Raw genomic sequence first — 27,743 nt, forward strand, 5'->3', positions numbered from 1 at the left:
TTGTGCAAAACATGAGAGAAATAAACTTTTTCTGTGTATGGAACATTTCTGGGATTTTTTATTTGAACTCATGAAACGTGTGACCAACACTTTACATGTTGCATTTATATTTTTGTTCAGTGTCGCTAGAGAGATGTCACCTCTCTGGAGAAGTGAGTTGGTATGGCCCAATCCAGGTAGGAGGGTTAACAACTGGGGTCTATTCATTAGGAACCAAACAAACCAAATGGAAGCCAACAGAACGGTTTGTTAGGGACCTACCTGAATTTGTCCACGAGAAACTCGTTTTCTTTGCGAAACATTTTCCCATTGGCGTAAACGGTATCGCAACTATTTGCTATGGTCTTGGTCTATATAAAGGCACCCCTGGAATTTATATCAGTCTGTTAACATTCTGCGCTAGAGGAAGTGGGCAGACTGATGGTAGTTACCTGCCTGCCCACCATTACATGATAGGAGATTGTTGAGAGACATTCTCAGCTCAATGGTAAATAGCTGTAGTTCACTGTAAATAGTGTATTTATTTGCAGATACAGTATATTCAAGATAGACAAATATACATAACTTAATGAATAAAACTTTTTTTCTCAATTTAATTATGAAGTGTGATCGCTAAGCATATCTGCAAACAATCATAAACTGAGCTCTAATAAACAACCAAATGTCATTGTGCTATGGGATTACATTTGCTCTCCAACTTAATGACTTACATCACAATCAACAAGTATTAGTAGATACAGTAGATTCATATTAAATTAAACCCATCAGTTTTTGTTCAGTGTATAAACATACTATTCCAGTACTTCTCACATACAGTGAGTACATTTAAGCATCCACTTTTAGTGTCTCCTCTATTAGAAGAGATAGAGAGAGAAGAGAATAGGAGAGAGGGAGACGAGTGTGGTCCCAGTGGACAGTGCATTACAGGTGACATTGAGGTCAGAGTCAGTCCCACTGGAGGAGAAGGTGACAAAGCCTGGCTGGTCAGTGCTGATCTGGCTGTTGATCCAGGTCTGGTACTGGGACACTCTGGTGTACACTCCTGGGAAATTTGCTGCGGCACAGCCTTGTCCGAAACTCACAACCCCAGACTGGATCCAGACCTGACCCTGTTCGCTCACCATTGGCCCCCCGGAGTCCCCCTGTAGAGGGATACATTTTACAGTTTAGTAACTTAGCAGACGCTCTTATCCAGAGCGACTTACAGTACTGAGTGCATACTTTATTCATACTGGTCCCCTGTGGGAATCAAACCCACAACCCTGACATTGCAAGTGCCATGCTCTACCAACTGAGCCACCAGGTTAATCATCAGGGTCAGTGAACAATGAAATTACCATTAGAAGTTCTCATGAGTTTGATTCATGATCATCTCTTTCTTGTCATTGAATAATAGCTCTGCAAACTGCAGCTAAACTGCAGCTTTGGCTCTGCAACTATTTGGAATGAAACACAGCCATGCATCACCTGACAGGAATCTCGTCCTCCGCTCAGTAGACCAGCACAGATCATGTTGTTTGTGATTGAACTAAATCCAGTATAGAGACAGCTACACTCCCTGTTCCCCACTACTGGCACAGTCACCTCCTGTAGGGTCCCGGGTGAGGGAAGGGGCACTGAGGAGGAGAGACCATGAAATCAACTTTTGCTGATATTCTGTTGTATACATTTCTGATCCTTTCGTGGTCTGCTCCAACTGTATTGGAACAACATTTACTTGCAAAAAAGTGGATATATGTACAGGTACATAAAGGGTATGTATGGCTTGTCAATGCAAAGTCAGCATCGGGACCATCAGATCTCACCATCACTATTGATATTGCCCCATCCAGTGACCCAGCTAGTAGTGCCAGTGTAGTAGGTGCTGTCCACTGCTGCCAGGCAGACCGGCTGGATGTAGTCAGTGAAGGTGACGGGTGATGAGAGCTTCAGCAAACATATGTCATTGTCGCTGGTTGTACTGTCGTAGTTCGGGTGGCGGATGATCTGAGAGACCATTTGGGATACCTCGTTGGAGTTGATGCTTTGCTGATTCTGCCGGCCCAGGTAGACAAGCAGGCCGGACGTGCTGGTACTGAGAATGAAGAGAGTTGAGACTAACTATTATTAATGTCATTATTAGACTATTAGTGTGCTTGCTGATGCCGTTTGCACAATTCAGTGATGTATTTTAGAGAGATAATGTCACCTCACTGGAGTCATTACCACTCCTACAACTTATTTGACAACCATTAATACTGTACTTTAAAAAACAAGTACAGTACAAACTAGCAAGCACATACAGGTAACTGCCAAAATAAAGGAAACACTTGAATAAATGAGGGCTACAAAGTCAATTGAAAGCAGGTGCTTCCACACAGGTTTGGTTCCTGAGTCAATTAAGCAATTAACATCCCATCACCAGGGGCCGCATTAACGCAGGATTTTGTATTTTTCAAGCAGAAAATGAAATATAAAAAGCAGAAAAGATATCTTGCTGCATTTTGTAAACGCAGATGACGTTCAATATAAACGCAGGTGAAATGGTTTAAAAAACGCACATTCTGTGATGGTCTGTGTTTAAATGCTGTTACTGTTTGTCCCTCTTGAGACGCTGTGGCAACATACATTAACACTTCCTCAAAATAGTCAGAATCAAGATAAATAATCTAAGATATATCAAGAAACCTGTAATTAATTGAGTTTTTGGCCGAGGAGGTCTTAGTCGCGCATTTTTACATCAAACTAAGATGTTTAGTGCAGTATTTCTCAAAGGAAAAAATGTGAATAAAAACCAGTCGTTGGATGACAACACACACTTCATTGACGAATCCCTACTGTTGACCAATCACCGATGAAGGGGCGTAGACCTCCACTACCAAACTTCAGCTTGTCTCAAGAAAAATAAAATGGTGTGCTTGAACAGCCGAATAAACCTGTACGCTGCCGAACACCAAAATTAACTAAAACATCGTCATAATACATGCACAAACTGTTTTGACTGGGAAGCATACGGTAACCTTCAGGGTCATGTATAAAAACGTCCAGTTGCACATTATTTTGGCTACCATGGCTAGAAGTGACTTTGAAGAGGAGTCTCAGAGGATCATAGGGGGTTAAAAGTTGTGTGTGTGTTTCAGCCACCAGATATCAACCCAATTGAACACTTATTGGAGATTAGTTTTCCACCACCATCAACAAAACTCCAAATGATGGAATTTCTCATTGAAGAATTGTGTCACATCCCTCCAAAAGAGTTCCAGACACTTGTAGAATCTATGTCAAGGTGCACTGAAGCTGTTCTGGTGGCTCAACATCCTATTAAGACACTTTATATTTTGACATGTCCTGTATTTTGGCAGTTACATGTACATTTATCATGTTACATTTATTAAATAAATTACCAAAATACATTATACTTTGAATTAGTTCTCTGAATTCAGTGATTAATACATGATTAAAATAGATAATTCAGTACATAGACAAAGACAGCATATACATGTTACAATATCACCATGACATAATATATGGGTTGGGGGACGGGTAAGGTTGTCTTTCTACCTGGGGAAGCAGTGAGCTGCAGTCAGCACCCACTCTTTGTTGATAAGGGAGCCTCCACAAAAATGGCTGTTGGAGTTGTGCAGACTGGCCTGCCATGGCCAGCTCCCTGCAACTGCATCCTGACCCCCAACAATCTTTGTGTTGAGAGAAGCAATGCCACACACTGGAGAAGACACAGAGGAGAGACAGCTCATGATTGAACACAAAAATCCCTCACAGTATAAAAAGAGCATTAAGGAAGATACCCTAGCTGATATGAAGCACTGCAGTTGCATGTAATAATAACAACTTACCATTTGCCTGTGAATGACCACCTGGTGGAGAGAGAGTGGTTTGGTGTTATTAAAGGGGTTTACGGTTACCAGGTTACAGTGCTTAAAGCACTATTCAAGCGTGAAAAAGTAAAAATATAAGTATAATTTGAAAAATAAAATGTATTGAGAAAATGTATTTATTGATTATCTTAATTTTGATAAGAGATTAACATTTTATGTATTTAAAGTTGTTTGTTGATGTGAAAATAAATCTAAATGTATCGATTCTAAGGATGCTGAAAAAGTTTGAATACCTCTGGCTTAAAGAGATATGCTAAATGGGGGAGGAAACAAATATCTAATTATGTAAAATCGCTGAACTATCCCTTTAAGTAGCTGGAAATCTTACAGTGTGTAGCTCTATCAAAATAGAATGATGCCCTACAAAATGATAGCCAGTGTATTAGGAAAGTTTAGACCCCTTAACCTTTTCCACATTTTGTTACGTTACAGCTTTATTCTAATATGGATTAAATAAAAAAAGTTTCCTTATCAATCAACACACAATACCCCTTTATGACAAAGTGGAAACAGGTTTAGACATTTTTGCAGAAGTATTAAAAATAAAAAACAGAAATACCTTATTTACATAAGTATTCAGACCCTTTGCTATGAGCCTCGAAATTGAGATCAGGTGCATCCTGTTTCCATTGATCATCCTTGAGATGTTTTTATGACTTGATTTGAGTCCACGTGTGGTAAACTCAATTGATTGGACATGAATTGGAAAGGCACACAAAGACTCACAAAGACTCATTGTCCATTTGGAAGACCCATTTGCGACCAAGCTTTAACTTCCTGACTGATGTCTTGAGATGTTGCTTCAATATATCCACATAATTTTCCCTACTCATGATGCCATCTATTTTGTGAAGTGCACCAGTCCCTCCTGCAGCAAAGCACCCCCACAACATGATGCTGCCACCCCCGTGCTTCACAGTTGGGATGGTGTTTTTCGGCTTGCAAGCCTCCCCCTTTTTCCCTCTAAAAATAACGATGGTCATTATGGCCAAACAGTTCTATTTTTGTTTCATCAGACTAGAGGACATTTCTCCAAAATGTACGATCTTTGTCCCCATGTGCAGTTGCAAACCATAGTCTGGCTTTTTTAATGGCAGTTTTGGAGCAGTGGCTTCTTCCTTGCTTAGCGGCCTTTCAGGTTATGTTGATATAGGACTTACTGTGGGAAAATATACTTTTGTACCCGTTTCCTCCAGCATCTTCACAAGGTCCTTTGCTGTTGTTCTGAGATTGATTTACACTTCTCGCACCAAAGTACATTCATCTCCAGGAGACAGAACGCATCTCCTTCCTGTGCGGTACGACAGCTGCGTGGTCCCATGGTGTTTATACTTGCTTACTATTGTTTGTACAGATGAACGTGGTACCTTCAGGCGTTTGAAAATTGCTCCTAAGGATGAACCAGACTTGTGGAGGTCTACAATTTTTTTTCTGAGGTCTTGGCTGATTTCTTTTGATTTTCCCATGATATCAAGCAAAGAGGCACTGAGTTTGAAGGTAGGCCTTGAAATACATCCGCAGGTATACCTCCAATTGACTCAAATTATGTCAATTAGCCTATCAGAAGCTTCTAGAGTGATGACATCATTTTCTGGAATTTTCCAAGCTGTTTAAAGGCACAGTCAACTTAGTGTATGTAAACTTCTGACCCACTGGAATTGTGATACAGTGAATTATAAGTGAAATAATCTGTCTGTAAACAGTTGTTGGAAAAATTACTTGTGTCATGCACAAAGTAGATGTCCTAACCGACTTGCCAAAACTATAGTTTGTTAACAAGAATTTTGTGAAGTGGTTCAAAAGCGAGTTTTAATGACTCCAAACGAAGTGTATGTAAACTTCCGACTTCAACTGTATTGACTTATGTAAATAAGGTATTTCTGTTTTTTATTTTTAATAAATTAGCAAGAATGTCTAAAAACCTGCTTTTGCTTTGTCATTATAGTGTATTGTGTGTAGTATGCTCAAGGGGAACAAAGTATTGAATCCATTTTAGAATAAGGCTGTAACTTAACAAAATGTGGAAAAATTCAACATGTCTGAATACTTTCCGAAGGCTCTGTGCATACACTGCATATAAATACGTCACAGAAACAGCCCACTAGGCAAGAATATACTTGGCTCTCTAGGTGAAACTTGTGGTAACTCGATGCTGGTAGGGTTTTTGTCATATCAACCCTTTTGTTTATACACCATTCAGTGCCGCTCAGTGGATGTCCTTCTAAAGGCGTAAAGACGATAGACAAACAAACAGGTATTTCCAGAATTTAATGTTTGGAACATCCATTGTTATATTCTTAGTCTCATTCTCAAAACAAAGGAGATTATTGTGGACTACAGGAAAAGGAGGACCGAGTATGCCCCCATTCTCATCGACGGGGCTGTAGTGGAGCAGGTTGAGAGCTTCAAGTTCCTTGGCGTCCACATCACCAACAAACTAACATGGTCCAAGCACACCAAGACAGTTGTTAAGAGGGCACGACAAAACCTATTCCCCCTCAGGAGACTGAAAAGATTTGGCATGAGTCCTCAGATCTTCAAAATGTTTTACAGCTGCACCATCAAGAGTATCCTGACGGGTTGCCTCACTGCCTGGTATGGCAACTGTACAGCCTCCGACCGCAAGGCACTACAGAGGGTAGTGCGTACGGCCCAGTACATCACTGGGGCCAAGCTTCCTGTCATCCAGGACGTCTATACCAGGCGGTATCAGAGGAAGGCCCTAAACATTGTCAAAGACTCCAGCCACCCTAGTCATAGACTGTTCTCTCTGCTACCACACGGAAAGCGGTACCGGAGCACCAAGTCTAGGTCCAAGAGGCTTCTAAACAGCTTCTACCCCCAAGCCATAAGACTCATGAACAGCTAATCAAATGGCTACCCAGACTATTTGCATTGCCCCCTCCCCCACGATGCTGCTACTCTCTGTTATTATCTACGCATAGCCACTTTAATAACTCTACCTACATGCACATAATTACCTCAATTACCACGACACCAGTGCCAAAAGCACATTGACCCATTGACTCTGTACCGGTACCCCCTGTATACAGCCCCGCTATTGTTATTTACTGCTGCTCTTCAATTATTTGTTATTCTTATCTCTTACTTTTTTTGGGATTTTCTTAAAACTGCATTGTTGGTTAAGGCCTTGTAAGTAAGCATTTCACTGTAAGGTCTACACCTGTTGTATTCGGAGCATGTGACAAATAAAACTTGATTTGATTTAACATCTAAACAGTATCACTGTGTCAAGTGGGTGAAACTCAACAGTGAACAACAGAAATGTGATCTGGTTAGACTAGTCTATTGTTGATCCAGGCTGTATCACAATTGGGATTGGGAGTCCCATAGGGCAGCGCACAATTGGCCCAGCTCTTCCGGGGTAGGTCATCATTGTAAATAAGCATTTGTTCTTAACTGACTTGCCTAGTTAAATAAAGGTTCAATTTAAAGTATGTATGTATTGTTGTCTTTTAATAATAAGAAGTAGATATAACGGTAGTTTGAGTGAGAATCTTTGATTTAGTCAGCGTGGAAACCACTTTGTTTTTGTTAAACAGTAATATCACTTGGGACAGTCCTGTGAAGAATGTTTTGGCTATCATATTAATTATCGATGAAAGTGGTGTCATGTGCAAGACATGTATTACACTGAAAGGTTCAGTAGAAGAATGATTACATCATTTCAAAAGACATGTACAATTTCAATTACTAATCATAGATAACTGAGGCAGTAATCATTACAAAAACAAATATAAACACGGACCAAAATAGATTATGGTCCTATAATATACTGTAAAAGCAGTGATATCAAACATATGCACCGTTTTAATGCAGTCTAAACTTTCCTTTATTCATTTGGGAAAGAACCCAATCTCTGTCTATATAGGAATCTAGTCAAACTGTAAGATAATTTACTTGGAAATGTACAATACTTCATAGTAAAGTGTGAACTTGGTGAGTTTTCTCTAAATGTATTAAAGTAACTCAAAGTGGAATGCTGGTCTATAATAATATTAATTCTCAATTACCTTTTCCCATGCAGGTCAACGCTACTACAACAGCACACAATGCCCACCCCGACTCCATCCTATCAGCTGCTACGGCTTTGTGTGTGTCCTGTCTTTAAAATACCTTTGGTTGAAGGAGGAGGTATGTACCACAGGAGGTTGGTGGTACCTTAATTGAGGAGGATGGGCTGTGGTAATGGCTCACCACACTGACGCATTCCATTCCATTAGCTCCATGTCTGACATTATTATGAGCCGTCCTCAGTCTCCTGTGGTATTTACATAGGTAGGTAATAGCTTGTATTGTTGAGTCAGGGTGTGACGCATACCTCGTGACACATGTCATTGGTCTTCTCTCTCTCTCTGTCTCTCTCTCACTCTTCCTCTATGTGCGTATGTCCTCCCCTGCTTTGCCTCATTCAGCACTCTTAATTTTCAATTATTCTCAGTTAAATTAAAATCCTGTATTTGTAATTCTATCATCCTTACAATTAAAGAGTAAACATACATACCTACACACACTCTTTAAACCCCCTATGCCCCTTTGAGACCACCCTTTCAAAGTCACTGCAATTTCTTCCTCTATCCATTGTAGCCAAAATAATGGGCAACCGGCATTTTTATACAGGACCCTAACCATGATTGGATGTTAATAGCTTAATTAACTCAGAAAACCACACCTGTGTGAATGCACCTGCCCTCACTCACTCACTCACTCACTCACTCACTCACTCACTCACTCACTCACTCACTCACTCACTCACTCACTCACTCACTCACTCACTCACTCACTCACACACACACCCTTGTGTCCTACCTCATAGCTTTGCTGTTGGCGTCATGTCATCTAGAGTGACTTGTTTTAGAGGTAGTGCCCCTTCCTCTCTATCCCAGAGAGACTAATTTTAGAGGCAGCGCCCCCCTCTATCACATTTTAAAGAGAATGCCACCCCCCTTCTCTTTATCCCCAGAGAGACTCATTTTTGAGGCAGTGCCTCCCTTCTCGGGGGCAGACCACAAGAGTCCTGGACCAACCAGCAAACTTATAAATTCAAAACAGAGGTACTTAGAATACTTTTAAGTACAACCTTCTTTCCATGCTTGCGTCCACCCTAGTTTCTTTTCTTCCTTTTTTTGAGATAAACACTGATCTGTGGATGACTGGATTTGATTTGACCCTTTTGGTTTTTACCAAATCCAACCTTTTGAAATCGCTGAATAGGGAGGAATGAAAGCAGGCTGCTTTTATTTGAACGATATCCCAGGTCTAACACATCATAGGCTGTTAAGATGGAGGTAGAAATGTAACCAATTTCAATCTTCAGCTTAACAGCTGTTTTACTGGGTACACCTACATGTTTCAAGCTGACCTCCATTGTCCCTGTTCTCAAGAACTCCAATGTAACCTGCCTAATTGACTATCGTCCTGTAGCACTCACATCTGTTATCAAGAAGTGCTTTGAAAGGCTGGTCATGGCACACATCAACACCATCATCCCAGACACAGTCCAATTCGAATGCCGCCCCAACAGATCCACAGAAGACGCAATCTCAATTGCACTTCACACAGCTCTCTCCCACCTGGACAAGAGGAATACCCACTGTATGTGAGAATGCTGTTCATTGACTACACCTCAGCGTTCAACACCATAATCCCCTCCAAGCTCGGGACCCTGGGACTGAACACCTCCCTTTGCGACTGAATCCTGGACTCCCTGACAGGCCGCCCCCAGGCAGTAAGGGTAGGCTACAACACCACTACACTGAGCCTCACCACGGGGGCCCCTCAGGGTGTGTGCTTAGTCCCGCAATATACAAAAAAAAATAAAAAATCATCATCAAGTGTGATGGCTAATAGAAAGGCATTTAACCATCATATGAACTGAGTTCTGATAAACAACCAAATGTAATCCTGTAGCATTACAAAATGACATTTGCTTTCCAACTTAATTATTTACATCACAAGAACATATTTACCAGTAGATTCATTTTCACATTGAATTAAAACACACTTATTGTACATTTCTGATCTTTCGTGGTCTGCTCCAACTGTTTTGGTACAAACGGAATGGGCAAAAAAAGTGGTTACATGTATAGGTACATAAAGGGTATGTATGGCTTGTCAATGCAAAGTCAGCATCGGGACCATCAGAACTCAACCCCACTATTGATATCGCCCCATCCGGTGACCCAGCTAGTAGTGCCAGTGTAGTAGGTGCTGCCCACTGCTGCCAGGCAGACCGGCTGGATGTAGTCAGTGAAGGGGACGGATGACGAGAGCTTCAGCAAACATATGTCATTGTCGTTGGTTGCACTGTTGTAGTTCGGGTGGCGGATGATCTGAGAGACTGTTTGGGATACCTCGTTGGAGTTGATGCTTTGCTGATTCTGCCGGCCCAGGTAGACAAGCAGGCCGGACGTGCTGGTGCTGAGAATGAAGGGAGTTGATGCTAACTATTATTAGTGTGCTTGCTGACACTGTTTACACAATTCTGTGATGTATAGCTCTCTGGAGTCACTACCACTGCTACAACTTATTTGACAAGCAGTAATAATTGAAGACCAGCCAGCAAGCACACATTTTCTTTAGGAAATTTACTTTGCAAGTTAACTCAAGTTAATTTATTTTAATTGACATGGCAGGAAAATACAGCGTAATTAGACGTTTCAATCATACATTGACATAATATACTGTAAGGGTTGGCGGATGGGTAAGGTTAGGTTTTTCTATCTGGAGAAGCAATAAGCAGCAGTCAGGACCCACTCTTTGTTGATAAAGGAGCCTCCATAAAAATGGCTGCTCTGTCTGTGCAGACTGGCCTGCCACTGCCAGATCCCTGCAACTGCATCCTGACTCCCCACAATCTTTGTTGAGAGAATCAGTACCACACACTGGAGAAGACAGACAGAGGAGAGACAGCTCATGCTAGAGCACACAAATCCCTCAAAGTATAAAAAGAGCAACAAGAAAAAAGCCGATATGAAGCATGTAATCATTTTTAACAGCTGTGCATGGCCACCTGGGGGAGAGAAAGTGGACTGATGTTATTAATACATGCTAAACGGGGGAGGAAACAAATATTAAAATGTGTAAAATCGCTGAACTATCTAATCAAATCAAATCAAATTGTATTTGTCACATGCCCCGAATACAACAGGTGAAATGCTTAATTTACAAGCCCTTAACCAACAACGCAGTTTCAAGAAAATATAACAAAAAAGTTTTAAAAAGTAAGAGATAAGAAAAACTAATAATTAAAGAGCAGCAGTAAATAACAATAGCGGGGCTATATACAGGGGGTACCGGCACAGAGTCAACGTGTGGGGGCCCCTTGTCAAGGTAATTATGTACATGCAGGTAGGTTTATTTAATTGGTTGTGCATAGATAGTAACAGAGAGTAGCAGCAGCATGGGGGAGGCAATGCAAATAGTCTGGGTAGCCATTTGATTAGCTGTTCAGGAGTCTTAAGGCTTGGGGTGGAAGCTGTTTAGATGCCTCTTGGACCTAGACTTGGCGCTCCGGTACCGCTTGCCATGCGGTAGCAAAGAGAACAGTCTATGACGAGGGTGGCTGGAGTCTTTGACTATTTTTAGGGCCTTCCTCTGACACCGCCTGATATAGAGGTCCTGGATGGCAGGAAGCTTGGCCATGGTGATGTAATGGGCCGTACGCACTACCATCTGTAGTGCCTTGCGGTCGGAGGCCGAGCAGTTGCCATGCCAGGCAGTGATGCAGCCCGTCAGAATGCTCTCGATGGTGCAGCTGTAGAACCTTTTGAGGATCTGAGGACCCATGCCAAATCTTTTCAGTCTCCTGAGGGGGAATAGACTTTGTCGTGCCCTCTTTACGGATGTCTTGGTGTGCTTGGACCATGTTAGTTTGTTGGTGATGTGGACGCCAAGGAACTTGAAGCTCTCAACCAGCTCCATTACAGCCTCGTCAATGAGAACAGGGGCGTGCTCGGTCCTCCTTTTCCTATCGGCCACAATCATCTCCTTTATCTTGATCACGTTGAGGGAGAGGTTGTTGTCTTTGCACCACACAGTCAGGTCTCAGACCTCCTCCCTATAGGCTGGCTCAGCCTTGTCGGTGATCAGGCCTACCACTGTTGTGTCATCAGCAAACTTAATGATGGTGTTGGAGTCGTGCCTGGCCGTGCAGTCATGAGTAAACAGGGAGTCCTGGAGGGGACTGAGCACACACCCTTGAGTGGCCCCTGTGTTGAGGATCAGCGTGGCGGATGTGTTGTTACCTACCCTTACCATCTGGGGGCGGCCCGTCAGGAAGTCTAGGATTCAGTTGCAGAGGGAGGTGTTTAGCACCAGGGTCCTTAGCTTAGTGATGAGCTTTGAGGGCACTATGGTGTTGAACACTGAGCTGTAGTCAATGAATAGCATTCTCACATAGGTGTTCCTTTTGTCCAGGTGGGAAAGGGCAGTGTGGAGTGCAATAGAGATTGCATCATCTGTGGATCTGTTGGTGCGGTGTGCAAATTGGAGTGGGTCTAAGGTTTCTGGGATAATGGTGTTGATGTGAGCCATGACCAGCCTTTCAAAGCATTTCATGGCTACAGACTTGAGTGCTACAGGTCATGTAGTCATTTAGGCAGGTTACCTTAGTGTTCTTGGGCACAGGGACTATGGTGGTCTGCTTGAAACATGTTGGTATAACAGACTCAGACAGGAAGAGGTTGAAAATGTCAGTGAAAACATTTGCCAGTTGGTCAGCGCATGCTCGGAGTAAACGTCCTGGTAATCCGTCTGGCCCAGCAGCCTTGTGAATGTTGACCTGTTTAAAGGTCTTGCTCACATTGGCTGCGGAGAGCATGATCACACATTCAGCTGATGCTCTCATGCATGTTTCAGTGTTACTTGCCATGAAGCGAGCATAGCAGTTATTTAGCTCGTCTGGTAGTCTCGTGTTACTGGGCAGCTCTCGGCTGTGTTTCCCTTTGTAGTCTGTAATAGTTTGCAAGCCCTGCCGCATCCGACGAGCGTCGGAGCCGGTGTAGTACGATTCAATGTTGGTGCTCAGCCCAGTCAAAACTGTTCGCTGCTCTGGCACCCCAATGGTGGAACAAGCTCCCTCACGACGCTAGGACAGCGGAGTCAATCACCACCTTCCGGAGACACCTGAAACCCCACCTCTTTAAGGAATACCTAGGATAGGATAAAGTAATCCTTCTAACCCCCCCCCCCCCCCCCCCCCCTTAAAAGATTTAGATGCACTATTGTAAAGTGGTTGTTCCACTGGATATCATAAGGTGAATGCACCATTTTGTAAGTCGCTCTGGATAAGAGCGTCTGCTAAATGACTTAAATGTAATGTAATGTAATGTGCTGTGTTGACGCTTTGCCTGTTTGATGGTTGAGTCCCACTCCTTGAAAGCGGTAGCTCTACCCTTTAGCTCAGTGCGAATGTTGCCTGTAATCCATGGCTTCTGGTTGGGGTATGTACGTACAGTCACTGTGGGGGGGACGTCCTCGATGCACTTATTGATAAAGCCAGTGACTGATGTGGTGTACTCTTAAAAGCCATTGGAAGAGTCCGAAACATATTCCAGTTTGTGCTAGCAAAACAGTCCTGCAGTTTAGCATCTGCTTCATCTGACCACTTTTTTATTGACCGAGTCATTGGTGCTTCCTGCTTGAATTTTTGCTTGGAAGCAGGAATCAGGAGGATAGAGTTATGGTCAGATTTGCCAAATGGATGGCTAGGGGCGAGCTTTGTACGCGTCTCTGTGTGTGGAGTAAAGGTGGTCTAGAATTTTTTCCCCTCTAGTTGCACATTTAACATGCTGATAGAAATGAGGTAAAACTGATTTAAGTTTCCCTGCATTAAAGTCCTCGGCCACTAGGAGCGCCACCTCTGGATGACCGTTTTCCTGTTTGCTTATGGCAGAATACAGCTCATTGAGTGCTGTTTTAGTGCCAGCCTCTGGCTGTGGTGGTATATAGACAGCTACGAAAAATACAGATAAACTCTCTAGGTAGACAGTGTGGTCTACAGCTTATCATGAGATACTCTACCTCAGGCGAGCAAAACCCTAAGACTTCCTTTGATATTGTGCACCAGCTATTGTTTACAAATATGCATAGGCCCCTGCCCCATGTCTCACCAGAGGCTGCTCGTCTGTCCTGCCGATAGAGTGTATAACCCGCCAGCTGTATGTTTTAATTATTGATAAACTTCTCCTTAATCTTACATCTAGACGTTCCGCTAGCGGAACGCCTCACCAATATCCAATGGTATAGCGTGGCGCGAATTACAAATACCTCAAAAATGCAAAAACTTCAATTTCTCAAACATATGACTATTTTACACCATTTTAAAGACAAGACTCTCCTTTATCTAACCACATTGTCCGATTTCAAAAAGGCTTTACAACGAAAGCAAAACATTAGATTATGTCAGGAGAGTACCCAGCCAGAAATAATCACACACCCATTTTTCAAGCTAGCATATAAGTCACAAAAACCAAAACCACAGTTAAATGCAGCACTAACCTTTGATGATCTTCATCAGATGACACTCCTAGGACATTATGTTATACAATACATGCATGTTTTCTTCAATCAAGTTCATATTTATATCAAAAATCAGCTTTTTACATTAGCATGTTTTGTTCAGAACTAGCATACCCACCGAAAACTTCCGGTGAATTTACTAAATTACTCACGATAAACGTTCACAAAAAACATAACAATTATTTTAAGAATTATAGATACAGAACTCCTTTATGCAATCGCGGTGTCCGATTTTACAATAACTTTTCGGTGAAAGCACATTTTGCAATATTCTGAGTAGATAGCCCGGCCATCACGGCTAGCTATTTTGACACCCACCAAGTTTGGCACTCACCAAACTCAGATTTACTATAAGAAAAATTTGATTACCTTTGCTGTTCTTCGTCAGAATGCACTCCCAGGACTTCTACTTCAACACCCAATGTTGTTTTGGTTCCAAATAATCCATAGTTATATCCAAATAGCTCAGTTTTGTTCGTGCGTTCAAGTCACTATCCGAAGGGTGACGTGCCGGCGCGTTTCGTGACAAAAAAAATTCTAAATATTCCATTACCGTACTTCGAAGCATGTCAAACGCTGTTTAAAATCCATTTTTATGTGATTTTTCTCGTAAAATAGCAATAATATTCCAACCGGGAGACGTTGTATCCGTTCAAACACTGAAATAAGAAAATGGAGTCTTCACATGCATGCGCGCGCCAGTGTCATTGTTCTCAGATGGACCACTCTCCAAAACCCCTACTGTTTTTCGCCCAGGGACTGCAGAGTTATCATTCCATGTTCTGGCGCCTTCTGAGAGCCAATGGGAGCCTTAGCAAATGTCACGTTACAGCAGAGATCCTGTATTTTCGATAAAGAGGCTACAGAAGGCCAAGAAATGGTCAGACAGGGCACTTCCCATATAGAATCTTCTCAGGTTTTGGCCTGCCATATGAGTTCTGTTATACTCACAGACACCATTCAAACAGTTTTAGAAACTTTAGGGTGTTTTCTATCCAAATCTACTAATTATATGCATATTCTAGTTTCTGGGCAGGAGTAATAACCAGATTAAATCGGGTACGTTTTTTATCCGGCCGTGAAAATACCTAAACAGGTTAATGCAACCCTATCCTAAACAGGTTAATGCAACCGCTATGTCAGATTTCAAAAAAGCTTTACGGTGAGAGCACACCATGCGATAATCAGAGTACAGCACTCAGCCACCAAAACAAGCCATACAGATACCCGCCATGTTGTGGAGTCAACAAAAGTCAGAAATAGTGTTATAAATATTCATTTACCTTTGATGATCTTCATCAGAATACACTCCCAGGAATCCCAGTTCCACAATAGATGTTCATTTTGTTCGATAAAGTTAATCTTTATGTCCAAATACCTCCTTTTTGTTTGCGCGTTTAGTTCACTATTCCAAATGCACAAGGCGCGGGCACGAAGTCCAGACGAAAAATCAAAAAAGTTCCATTACAGTTTCTAGAAACATGTCAAACGATGAATAGAATCAATCTTTAGGATTTTTTATCATAAATCTTCAATAATATTCCAATCGGACAATTCCTTTGTCTTTAGAAATGAAAGGGAATGGAGCTCGCTATCGCGGCCGCGCGTGTGACTAAACTCAAGGCTTTCAGCCAGACCACTGGTTCAAACAGCTCTTATTCGCTCCCCTTTTACAATAGAAACCTGAAACAATGTTCTAAAGACTGTTGACATCTAATGGAAGCCTTAGGAAGTGCAATCTGACCAAATTTACACTGTATATTGGATAGGCAATCACTTGAAAAACTACAAACCTCAGATTTCCCACTTCCTGGTTGGATTGTTCTCAGATTTTCTCCTGCCATATGAGTTCTGTTATACTCACAGACATCATTCAGACAGTTTTAGAAACTTCAGAGTGTTTTCTATCCAAATCTGAATATCTTAGCTTCTGGGCCTGAGTAGCAGGCAGTTTACTCTGGGCACCTTATTCATCCAAGCTACTCAATACTGCCCCCTGTTCCCAAAGAAGTTAAGGCAGTGGGAGTGACAGAATGGGCTCCAATCCAGGATTGAACCCGTGGTCCAGTTAATAATGGGATTGTGCTTTTGGAGCCAAGAAAATCACAACACAACAGGGACGTGAGGGGATTCAATGAGCAGAAGCTGTATAGTCTTACTGTGATTGCCAGATACCCGCAGATTAATGGGAACTGTGCTGTGCGTGACTCTTCCAATGGAGCAGCCGTCCAGTGCCCTAGTGTCCATTGGAACGGAGAGGAGTTGAGTGGGGATACCTAGTTCCGATACCAGGGTAGCATCCATAAAACTTTAATCTGCCCCAAAGTCAATGAGCACCCAGAGAGACTTAGACTGGTCTCCCCACAGCAGGATCACAAAAAGAGGAGTACGGGTAATGGGAATTACAGAATTTCCAATCTGGCTCACCAGTGTACTCGTATCTAGTAATTTGTCAGGTCTCTTTACTGGGCAGGTGGCTATGTAATGCCCCGCAGCACCACAATATAGACAACAGTTGGAGATCAGCCTACGTGAACGTTCCCTAGCAGATATCTCAACTTGGATGTCACTCCACCACCTCAAGCTCAACCTCGACAAGACAGAGCTGCTCTTCCTCCCAGAAAAGGCCTGCCTGCTAAAAGACCTCTCCATCATGGTTGACAACTCCACAGTATCGCCCTACCAGAGTGCAAAGAACCTTGGCATGACCCTGGACAACACCCTTTCGTATTCTGCAAATATCAAAGCAGTGACTCGCTCCTGCAGGTTCATGCTCTACAACATCCCTACCTCACACAGGAAGTGGCACAGGTCCTGATCTAGGCACTTGTCCTCTTCGGTCTGGACTACTGCAACTGGCTGTTGGCTGGGCTCCCCGCTTATACCATAAAACACCTGCAACTTATCCAGAACACTGCAGCCCGCCTGGTTTTCAACTGTCACCCCGCTCCACAGCACACTCCACTGGCTTCCAGTCAAAGCTCGCATCCACCACAAGACCATGGTGCTTACCTATGGAACAGCAAGAGGAACTGCCCCTTCCTACCTTCAGGCTATGCTCAAACCCTACACCGCAACCATGGGCTCCCAAGTGGCGCAGCGGTCTAAGGCACTGCATCTCAGTGATAGAGGTATCACTACAGACCCTGGTTAGATTCCAGGCTGTATCACAACCGGCTGTGATTGGGAATCCCATAGGGCGGCGTATAATTGGCCCAGTGTCGTCCGGGTTAGAGTTTGGCCGGGGTAGGCCGTCATTGCAAATAAGAATTTGTTCTTAACTGACTTGCCTAGTTAAATAAAGGTTAAAGAAAAAAAGAAAAAAACATGAGCACTCTGTTCTGCCACCTCTGGTCTCTTGGCCCTCCTGGTCTCTTGGCCCTCAGCCCAGTCCAAGCTCTTCTCTGTCCTGGCACCCCAATGGAGTCCCTGCCCATCTTCCAAAAGGATCTAAAACCCTACCTCTTCAAACAGTATCTTAAATAATCCTCCTTCCTCCTCACCTCGACCCCCCACCCCCATTAGACATGTAACGAGTACTTTTGGGTGTCAAGAAAAATATTTGGAGTAAAAACGACATTATTTTCTTTAGGAATGTAATGAAGTAAAAGTTGTAAAAAATATACAAATAATAAAGTAAAGTACAGATACCCCCAAAAGGACTTAAGTCGGAGCGGGGTTACAAAATGCAATCATATCACACTCAATTTTACAATTTAGCCTATAAAATTATCATATCTCTTTTTTATACAGACTAGCTAAAAAAATACTGAAACTTGGATTATGATAATTCGCTGGTAAAAAAGTGGAGAAGCAAAACATTAGTTCTGAATCCCCTATATTAATTTGCCCAATGGGTCAGTGATTTCAGAGTCCCTGTACAGTGCAATATGAATGTCAATATACACAATAAGCTGACAGGGGAAGTGATTTCCCACAGTCGAAGTCCCGCAATAAGAGCTATGGCGCTAATATTTGTGTGAACTCTTCAAAGTTGTGTTCTGTGGTTGTCACTGAGTAGACTGATACCCCATTTCATGGATCCACAATCCATAGGTAAGGCTGTACAGTGCAATATGAATGTCCAACATGGTTGACTGGTAAGCTTTATGTGGCTCATTTCATAGTGGTTTCAAAGTCCCGCAATAAGAGCTACGACACTAATATTTGTGAAGACTCTTCATAGTTGTGTTCTGTGTGTGTCACTGAGTATACTGATACCCCCATTTCATTGATCCATAATCCATAGGTAAGGCTGTACAGTGCAATATGAATGTACAATTCATATCTAATACATACACAGTGCAATTCAACTGATATTTGTTTTCTTCTAATTATTGTATTTTCTTCCATTTATATAACAAACATTCCGACTTTGTTTACCATTATCTAGTCCAAATTGCATAATTCATTTATTTGTACCCATTTGCATCACTTTCAATGACTAACTTTTATTTTGAAAGCAAACCGCAAACGCCACAATTGTGGCTATTCCTTATTGTGAATGTCTCTATCCGCCACCAGGTTCTTAAATACTACCTAAGTGTCGGCAAGCATCTCAAACAGAAATCCGACTCAACATGGCTTACACCGTTGCAGGTGGAACCAAGAAGAAAGTCTGCTACTACTATGACGGTAAAGAAATGCATGTTCATTTTGAGTTTTCAGAATAAGTTTCCAAGGCCAAACTAGCGCTTTAGCTAGGGTGCGTGATGACAGCCAGTGCAGTGTAATATCCATTCATTCTCTGAATAGCTAGGTACTATTGGCTAGCGATCCAGACATTATTTGTTTTCTGTTCCTGTTATGATTCTGAAATAAGTTACGAGACGGTGTTCTAGAATCTAGATATATCGGTAAACTAGACTTGCTAGTGAACGTTAACCAGCTACTGTAGCTAGTGCTAGTTTAGCCGGCTTCACTCATGTCGGGGCACATTGTGAGTAACTAGCGAGTTTAGCCAGCCACAGCAACGTTTACTTTTACAACTAATATGATGTTAAACAAGTAAACACGCTGTTGTGGTATTTTGTTTTATGAAATTGAAAATATAAGCAGAAAGTTAAATGGATTTACTACCGCCAGCAAGGGACCAGTGATAGCGTTGAAGACTGATGAAGATGACGACACTAGCGGCTATTGCGCATTATCGGCGTTGCTTCATGCGCTAGTACTGCTAGCTAACTGACTGCATTGTTGTAGTAACGTTAGTAAAAAAATACAATTATGTGGTAGTAGAAGTATGGTTAGAGCTGGAATGTTGCATGGTGATAGTTAGCTGTGTGAAACATCAACATTTCTCAAATGTAGGTTCTGTTTTTAGTTATGGTCTTTTTTTCCCCTTTTTAACAGGTGACATTGGCAATTACTATTATGGACAAGGGCATCCCATGAAACCACACCGAATTCGAATGACCCACAACCTACTGTTGAACTATGGACTATACAGAAAAATGGAAATATATGTACGTTTATAACAAGATTTCAAGTAAAAAAGGTTAATTCTGAATATGTAGGTATGGCATTTTCTCTCTTTCGCCATCAAGTAGGCAATTGTTATTCTTTGTTGCAGAGACCACACAAAGCCACTGCAGAGGAAATTACCAAATACCACAGTGACGATTACATCCAGTTTCTCAGATCCATACGACCAGACAACATGTCGGAGTACAGCAAGCAAATGCAGCGGTGTAAGTCGAGCCATAACTAGGGCCAGGAGTTGTTACTAACCTTATGACTGGACCAGGGAAAACTACCCATATTAACCTAGTATTGAGAAAGGGAAAAAAAAATATATATTATAAATAGATTGCTAGAATCACTAATTTGTGTTTTTGTTTTTATCATAGTTAATGTTGGTGAGGATTGTCCTGTATTTGATGGGTTGTTTGAGTTCTGCCAGTTATCTACTGGTGGCTCTGCTGGTAAGTACATGCATACAAATATATTCCCATGAATACATGCAATACATGACCAAAAGTATGTGGATGGGGTTGAGATCAGGGCTCTGTGTAGGCCAGTCAAGTTCTTCCACACCGATCTCGACAAACCATTTCGTGCATGGGGGCATTGTCATGCTGAAACAGGAAAGGGCCATCCCCAAACTGTTGCCACAAAGTTGAAGCACATAATCGTCTAGAATGTCATCTTAATGCCACAGCATACAATGTTTCTTCACTGGAACTAAGGGGCCTATACCTCCAACCATGAAAAACAGCCCCAGACCATTATTCCTCCTCCACCAACCTTTACAGTTGGCACTATGCATTCGGGCAGGTAGCGTTGTCCTGGCATCCGCTAAACCCAGTTTCGTCCGTCGGACTGCCTGATGGTGAAGCGTGATTCATCACTCCAGTGAACGCATTTGCACTGTTCCATAGTCCAACGGCGGTGAGCTATGCACCACTCCAGCCGACACTTGGCATTGTGCATGGTGATCTTAGGCTTGTGTGCGCCTGCTCGGCCATGGAAACCCATTTCATGTAGCTCCCGACGAACAGTTCTTGTGCTTCCAGAGGCAGTTTGGAATTCGGTAGTGAGTGTTGCAACTGAGGACAGACCCTTTTTTTTTTACTCGCTAAGGCCATTCTACTGCCAATGTTTGTCTATGGAAATTGCATGGCGGTGTGCTCAATTTTATACACCTGTCAGCAACTTGTGTGGCTGAAATGGCAGTCCACTAATTTGAAGGGGTGTCCACATACTCTTGTGTATATACAGTACCAGTCAAAAGTTAGGACACCTACTCATTCAAGGGTTTTTCTTTATTACTATTTTCTACATTGTAGAATAATAGTGAAGACAAACTATGAAATAACACATGTAGTAACCAAAAAAAGTGTTAAATATGTATTTAGATTCTTCAAAGTAGCCACTCTTTGCCTTGATGACACCTTTGCACACTCTTGGCATTTTCTCAACCGCCTTCACCTCGAATGCTTTTCCAACAGCCTTGAAGGTGTTCCCACACATGCTGAGCACTTGTTGGCTGCTTTTCCTTCACTCTGCTGTCCAACTCATCCCAAACCATCTCAATTGGGTTGAGGTCAGGTGATTGTGGCGGCCAGGTCATCTGATGCAGCACTCCGTCACTCTCCGTCTTGGTCAAATAGCCCTTGCTCAGCCTGGAGGTGTGTTTTGGGTCATTGTCCTGTTGAAAAACAAATGATGATCCCACTAAGCGCAAACCAGATGGGATGGCGTATTGCTGCAGAATGCTGTGGTAGCCATGCTGGTTAAGTGTGCCTTGAATTCTAAATAAATCACTGACAGTGTCACCGGCAAAGCACCATCACACGATCTCCTCCATGCTTCACGGTGGGAACCACATGCGGAGATCATCCGTTCACCTACACTGCATCGCAAAGACTGTGGTTGGAACCAAAAATCTCCAATTTGGACTCATCAGAGCAAAGGACAGATTTCCACCGGTCTAATGTCCATTGCTCGTGTTTCTTGGCACAAGCAAGTGTCTCCTTATTTGTGTTTTTTAGTAGTGGTTTCTTTGCAGCAATTTGACCATGAAAGCCTGATTTCATGCAGTCTCCTCTGAACAGTTTATGTTGACATGTCTGTTTACTTGAACTCTGTGAAGCATTTATTTGTAGTGCAATTTCTAAAGCTGGTAACTGCAGCAGAGGTAACTCTGGGATTTCCTTTCCTGTGGCAGTCCTCATGAGAGCCAGTTTCATCATAGTGCAGTCGCAAAAACCATCAAGCGCTTTCAAAGTTCTTGAAGTTTGATTGACCTTTATGTCTTAAAGTCTCTTTTCTCTTTGCTTATTTGTGCTGTTCTTGCCATAATATGGACTTGGTCTTTTACCAAATAGGGTTATCTTCTGTGTACCACCCCTACTTTGTCACAACACAACTGATTGGCTCAAATCCATTAAGAAGGAAACAAATTCAACAAATGACCTTTTAACAAGGCACACCTGTTAATTGAAATCCATTCCAGGTGACTACCTCATGAAGCTGGTTGAGAGAATGCCAAGAGTGTGTAAAGCTTTCATCATGGCAAAGGGTGGCTACTTTGAAGAATCTCAAATATAACATATATTTTTTATTTAACACTCTTTTTGGTTACTACAGTGTGGTTAGAGCTGGAATGTTATTTCATAGTTTTGATGTCTTCACTATTATTCTACAGTGTAGAAAATAGTCAAAATGAAGAACCCTGGAATGAGTTAGGGTAACCCAAACATCTTTTATTTCTTTGTCTACAGTTTTTCACCTGCAAACAGTAGAACTAGTCCCTATTGGTTCAGAAATCACAACACATGCTTGTGAAAATAGTGTAAACAAAAATATTTTTCTTCCCTTGGCACAGCGGGATCGGTGAAACTCAACAGGCAGCAGACGGACATTGCGGTGAACTGGGCAGGTGGACTCCACCACGCTAAGAAGTCTGAGGCCTCTGGCTTCTGTTACGTCAATGACATTGTGTTGGCCATTCTGGAGCTCCTCAAGTGAGTTTGTGTTCTCAGATAGAAACCGGCTAATCCGTATGACTTCTACAATGAAATGCATTAGTGATGGTGACTTGTTTTTTTTTTTGTAGACACCCTGATATATCAATGTGTATTCTACTATGCATGCCTCAGGTTGAATTATTCACACCTCCTCGTTCCCAGGTACCATCAGAGGGTACTGTACATAGATATTGACATCCACCATGGGGATGGAGTAGAGGAAGCCTTCTACACCACAGACCGGGTCATGACTGTGTCCTTCCACAAATACGGAGAGTACTTCCCCGGGACTGGAGACCTCAGGGTGAGTACTTGGGCACGTCCCAAATGGCACTACTTTTGACCAGCAGAAGTAGTGCGGTATGTACAGATTAGGATGCCATTTGGGACGTAGCCCCATGTGTCACACCTCAATGTGAACTTCCTGGTGCTCTGTGACAGAGGGGCCCATTGATAGCTGGGTAGAGACTTTCTTTCCACAGTTATAGTTACAAAGTAATCTCACTTTCATTATTTGTAGTATTTTGCTTGGGAAGAGCACTTTATGATGGATGCAGTATTTTAGTTATGGATTAGCAAGTGTGTAAACATGTTTAAAATCCTCAATTGCCACTCTGTTCTTAGGATATTGGTGCTGGAAAAGGTAAATACTACGCTGTCAACTTCCCCCTGAGGGACGGCGTTGACGATGAGTCGTATGAGCTTATCTTCAAGCCTGTAAGTATGCACAGGTGTCGCAGTGTTCAGTGCTGAACTCTAGCAGGGCTGCAGGTAGCCTAGTGGATAAGAGCGTTGGGCCAGTAACTGAAAGGTCGCTGGTTCGATTCCCAGAGTTGACTAGGTGAAAAATCTGTCCTTGAGCAAGGCACTTAACAGTAATTGCTCTGGTCTAAGCATTTACAGTGAAATGGCCTCTGCAGAAGTCAGGGCATTCATACTTGCGTTTCGCAGAGCTATTGTCAAGGAAGTGAGTTTGTGTTTATACAGGGCCTCCCACAAACCACTTATCGTCAACCAATCATGTCAATGCGGAGCTATACGGAGCCCTCCGCATTGTTGCAAAATTTGAGGCGCACGGCAATGTGGTACGGAGCTCAATTTGGCCTCTGGAGGCGCAGCAAAAGCATCACACCCTCCATACGGAGCCTTCAACCACATTTTTGGGATCAAGCATAAATTGGCTTTTACCCTGCGAGGTCTGGATTCTGATGGCTTTCTGTTCTACCTGATAATACATTTTACACACCTGGTGGCCCAGGTCTAAATTAGTCCCTGATTTTTAGAGGGAAACAATGGAAAAGAGAGAAAAGTGCTTTGTCTTGGCAGGTGATGGCCAAGGTGATGGAGATGTACCAGCCCAGTGCAGTGGTGCTGCAGTGTGGAGCAGACTCCCTCTCAGGAGACCGACTGGGCTGCTTCAACCTAACCATCCGCGGTAAGGAGGCTGTATGCTAGTCGTCTTACCTGTTTTATGTGCGAGTCCATTTTAAACTTGTATAGCTTCATTTTAACTGTAATGATTGAGCCAGCATTGAGAGTTACACAGAAATCTGTTTTTAGTATGTCATTTATTAAACAGTAATGATGATCTAATTTTGTTCTTAGAGAAGTGTATTAGCCTGTTCTAAGCCCTCCATGTTGTTCCTATAGTTATGTGATGTTTTGTCTCTTCATGCTGCTTTTCCATCAGGCCATGCTAAGTGTGTTGAGTACATTAAGTCGTTCAACCTTCCCCTGCTAATGCTGGGTGGAGGAGGCTACACCATCCGCAACGTGGCCCGCTGCTGGACCTACGAGACGGCCGTGGCTCTGGATACTGAGATCCCTGACGGTGTGTTGATTTATTTTTTTCCTTATTCAAAATGCCCCATTTCCCACCCTCACGTGCCACTTTTAAGGTGCTTTCCTCATTTCAGTGTCGATTGCCTAGACCTGTATAATGCAGTGAAAATATCAAACCATTGAGGCTTGTCTACTTTTGTAGTTTACGTAATACAATGTCTTCTCTTCCCCCTGAGAGATTGGCTGGGTCTCTAGAGAAAACGCTACAGCACTAGACAGGGGCTTTGTCCCAAATTGCACCCTATTCCCTACATAGTGACCTACTTTTGGCCAGTGCCCTATTGGCCCTGGTCAAAAGTAGTGCACTATGTAGGGTTAAGGACCTGGTCAAAGGTAGTGTGTTACAAAGGGAATAGGGTGCCATTTGGGATGCATCCAGGGATAGTCCTGGTCCTGACATCTATCTGCCTACAGAGAGCTGACTAAGCAGAATATCAGTGGGCCACCAAGTGTGTGTGTGAGAGGACATTATCACAGCCTGTCAAAGGAGCCAGCTGTTTTCTTCATGGAATTCGGGACATTAACAGAACCCTTGCCCTTTCCATTATAACCGCTCTCAAGTGGAGGGACTCGTATAGGTGTAAAAATCACTGTCATTTTATAAAAAATGTACCTGAAAGGGTTGACATTCTGAAACTTTATTTTAGTTACAGCACGTACATCGTAACCTTCATGTTCATCTTGACGCTGGCATTTTCCCGTAAGGTTTTTTTTTCTTCTCAGAACTGCCATACAACGATTACTTTGAGTACTTTGGGCCTGACTTCAAGTTGCACATCAGCCCATCCAACATGACCAACCAGAACACATTGGAGTACATGGATAAGATCAAGTAAGGACTGAGTCTGTCATGGACTATCAAATCTAGCATGTCCGATGCATTCAACTACCGCTAAGGAGTTGCATGTCATTAAGGATGTGTGTCTGCATTGAGGTTGTTGCAGCTGCATTATTACTTTAAGAAATTGGTATCGTGGTAGGAAGTTCTCGTTGGCGCGTATGATTATCCAAGTTTCTTAGAGCCTTCTCGTGTGCTTTTGCACTGATGTTGCTTACTGCACTGATGTTGGTTACTGCGCTAAAGCAATTGCCTTTGTGTGTATTAACCTATAGGCAGCGTCTGTTTGAGAACTTGCGGATGCTACCTCACGCCCCGGGAGTGCAGATGCAGACGGTCCCTGAGGACGCCATCACTGACGATACGGTGGATGAGGATGCAGAGGACCCCGACAAACGCATGTCCAGTAAGACACTGTGTACAGTCTAACTACTGCTGTTATGTCACTCCAGAGGGGGTTCCATTTTCAATGTATCAGTGGCTGGATTTTCCACTGTGGAATCCATCTTGGACCCTATTGTCAGCAGCATGGATCCTATTTCCAGAAGCATCTGAATGTTGATTTCCTGTCTCGTTTAAGTCCGTGCTTCAGACAAGAGGATAGCCTGCGACGAGGAGTTCTCCGACTCTGAGGACGAGGGAGAGGGAGGAAGGCGGAACGAAGCCAATCACAAGAAAGGAACAAAACGGACTCGAGTTGAGGAGGGGGATAAAGAGAAAGTTGGTGAGTATTCAGAACATGGTTACCCTGACTACCCCCCTTTTGTGTAAAGGACTTTCAAGAACACTTGCAATTCCCTTCATTTTCGATAAATTGAGTTAGATGAAGTAAATAACCTAGAAATATTGAATTGATAACTTGATACAATTTGTTAATTTGTGCTGTCTTCTGTACAGAGGTGGAGAAATCGAAGGAAACAAGCACTGAGAACTGACGTAAAGGTAGCTAAGAGTAATTGTGGCACCCTGCCACTGTTTGTACAGTTTTAAAAGGAGGTCATGAATTCCTGTCAGCCCTCATTTGTGCAGTGCTGCAAGATCCAAAACAATTATGATAATCTCAGGGGGGAGTACAGACCATTGTAATCTCTCATCCTTCTCTTTATCACAATAAAGACTTCATAATTGCTTGTCACGACCAGCTACTTATAGTTTGAGATGTATATGAAATTGTGCTTAATTAGAAGTAGTCACAAATGTATTCAGACACTGACTTATGTTTTGGCGTGGGAAAACGGCACACTTTCCAGTGTGAAGACTGAGCAGACTAGCAGTGCCTGATTCAGCCACATAGTGGTGCTGTGATCTCTCCATGGACAGTCCCGAGTGTGGCAACCAGGGCAGCTAAACTTGGCTGATTCTACACCTTCGCGCCTGACTCCATACCAGACACATTATATTTAGCATTGATCTGTAGCCGTACGTCGTGAAGACTTAGTTTCCTTTGTGTACTGTAACAGTGGATTTCTAGGATTTGCAACCAACCTGGATTTGCTGTACTTTCCTTTGATACTTTTTGAATGCTTTTATATTGCGACATGCTTTATCTTCAAAATTAGAAATCTACTTGTAATTAAAGTATGTGTTTTTAGAGGAGAGTATGTGGGTGTTCCTGTAGATATTTTGCATTTGCCAATTAAAAGCTTTTTTTTAATACTATGTGGTGTGAATGTATGTGTTATAGTAGTTGGGGTAAATATGCTAAATCAACCATGATCATTTAAATTATCTACAATACGATGGGGTTCATCGCTGCCGGCTCACGTGGCAGGTACTCGCCACCAAGTGCCTTTTGTGAGCTGGATGTCACTGCAATCACTCCTTCAAAGTACTCAGAATCCCCATCACCTTTATTTGCATGTACAGGAATGGTGCTGCCACAAACAATATACAGATGGACAATAAAATAGATATTTACACAGTACACATACAGTATGTACATAATGAACACCAGGATACAGACTACACTATAAACATCAGGCTAAAAACTACGGACTACACTATAAACTGTTGAGAGGTACATCATATACAAGCAGTGGCCAGAGGAGTCTGGGACGTAACCCCTGTTGGTATTCCCCATGCCTTAGACTTGCCTGGTAGATCGGTCTCCTCCAGAGATGTCATCCACGTGTTAGCTTGCATGATAAGTGCCATGAGCTTAGTGCAACTGTAGCC

At 42.7% G+C, this 27,743-nt stretch overlaps 3 protein-coding genes across 4 annotated transcripts; 1 reads left to right on the forward strand and 2 right to left on the reverse strand.

The window, feature by feature from the left end:
• Nucleotides 1-492: 492 nt before the first annotated feature.
• prs27 (Serine protease 27) lies at nt 493-8,095 on the reverse strand. Of its 2 annotated transcripts, NM_001146399.1 has the most exon segments (7): nt 504-905; nt 908-1,142; nt 1,468-1,616; nt 1,806-2,058; nt 3,553-3,703; nt 3,834-3,854; nt 7,910-7,998. In NM_001146399.1, coding segments are annotated over 5 exon segments (801 nt in total). In that variant the 5' UTR covers nt 3,637-3,703; nt 3,834-3,854; nt 7,910-7,998; the 3' UTR covers nt 504-825.
• A 1,850-nt stretch (nt 8,096-9,945) lies between these two features.
• On the reverse strand, nt 9,946-11,131 carry LOC106607613 (serine protease 27-like). The gene is made up of 2 exons (XM_082976163.1): nt 10,649-11,131; nt 9,946-10,342 (listed from the first exon to the last, which is right to left on the reverse strand). The coding sequence occupies exons 1-2, from the start codon at nt 10,883-10,885 to the stop codon at nt 10,037-10,039; spliced, it is 543 nt and encodes a 180-aa protein (XP_082832289.1). The 5' UTR covers nt 10,886-11,131; the 3' UTR covers nt 9,946-10,036.
• A 7,788-nt stretch (nt 11,132-18,919) lies between these two features.
• On the forward strand, nt 18,920-27,224 carry hdac2 (Histone deacetylase 2). Its single transcript, NM_001279013.1, is given in 13 exon segments — nt 18,920-19,052; nt 19,770-19,882; nt 19,990-20,107; nt 20,267-20,341; nt 22,747-22,885; nt 23,051-23,192; nt 23,513-23,605; nt 24,215-24,323; nt 24,579-24,719; nt 25,454-25,562; nt 25,844-25,974; nt 26,149-26,292; nt 26,466-27,224. Coding segments are annotated over 13 exon segments (1,407 nt in total). The 5' UTR covers nt 18,920-18,997; the 3' UTR covers nt 26,504-27,224.
• The last annotated feature ends 519 nt before the right edge of the window (nt 27,225-27,743 follow it).

This window comes from Salmo salar, chromosome 06, assembly GCF_965601325.2.
Source record: "Salmo salar chromosome 06, fSalSal1, whole genome shotgun sequence".
NCBI classification, from domain to species: Eukaryota; Metazoa; Chordata; class Actinopteri; order Salmoniformes; family Salmonidae; genus Salmo; species Salmo salar.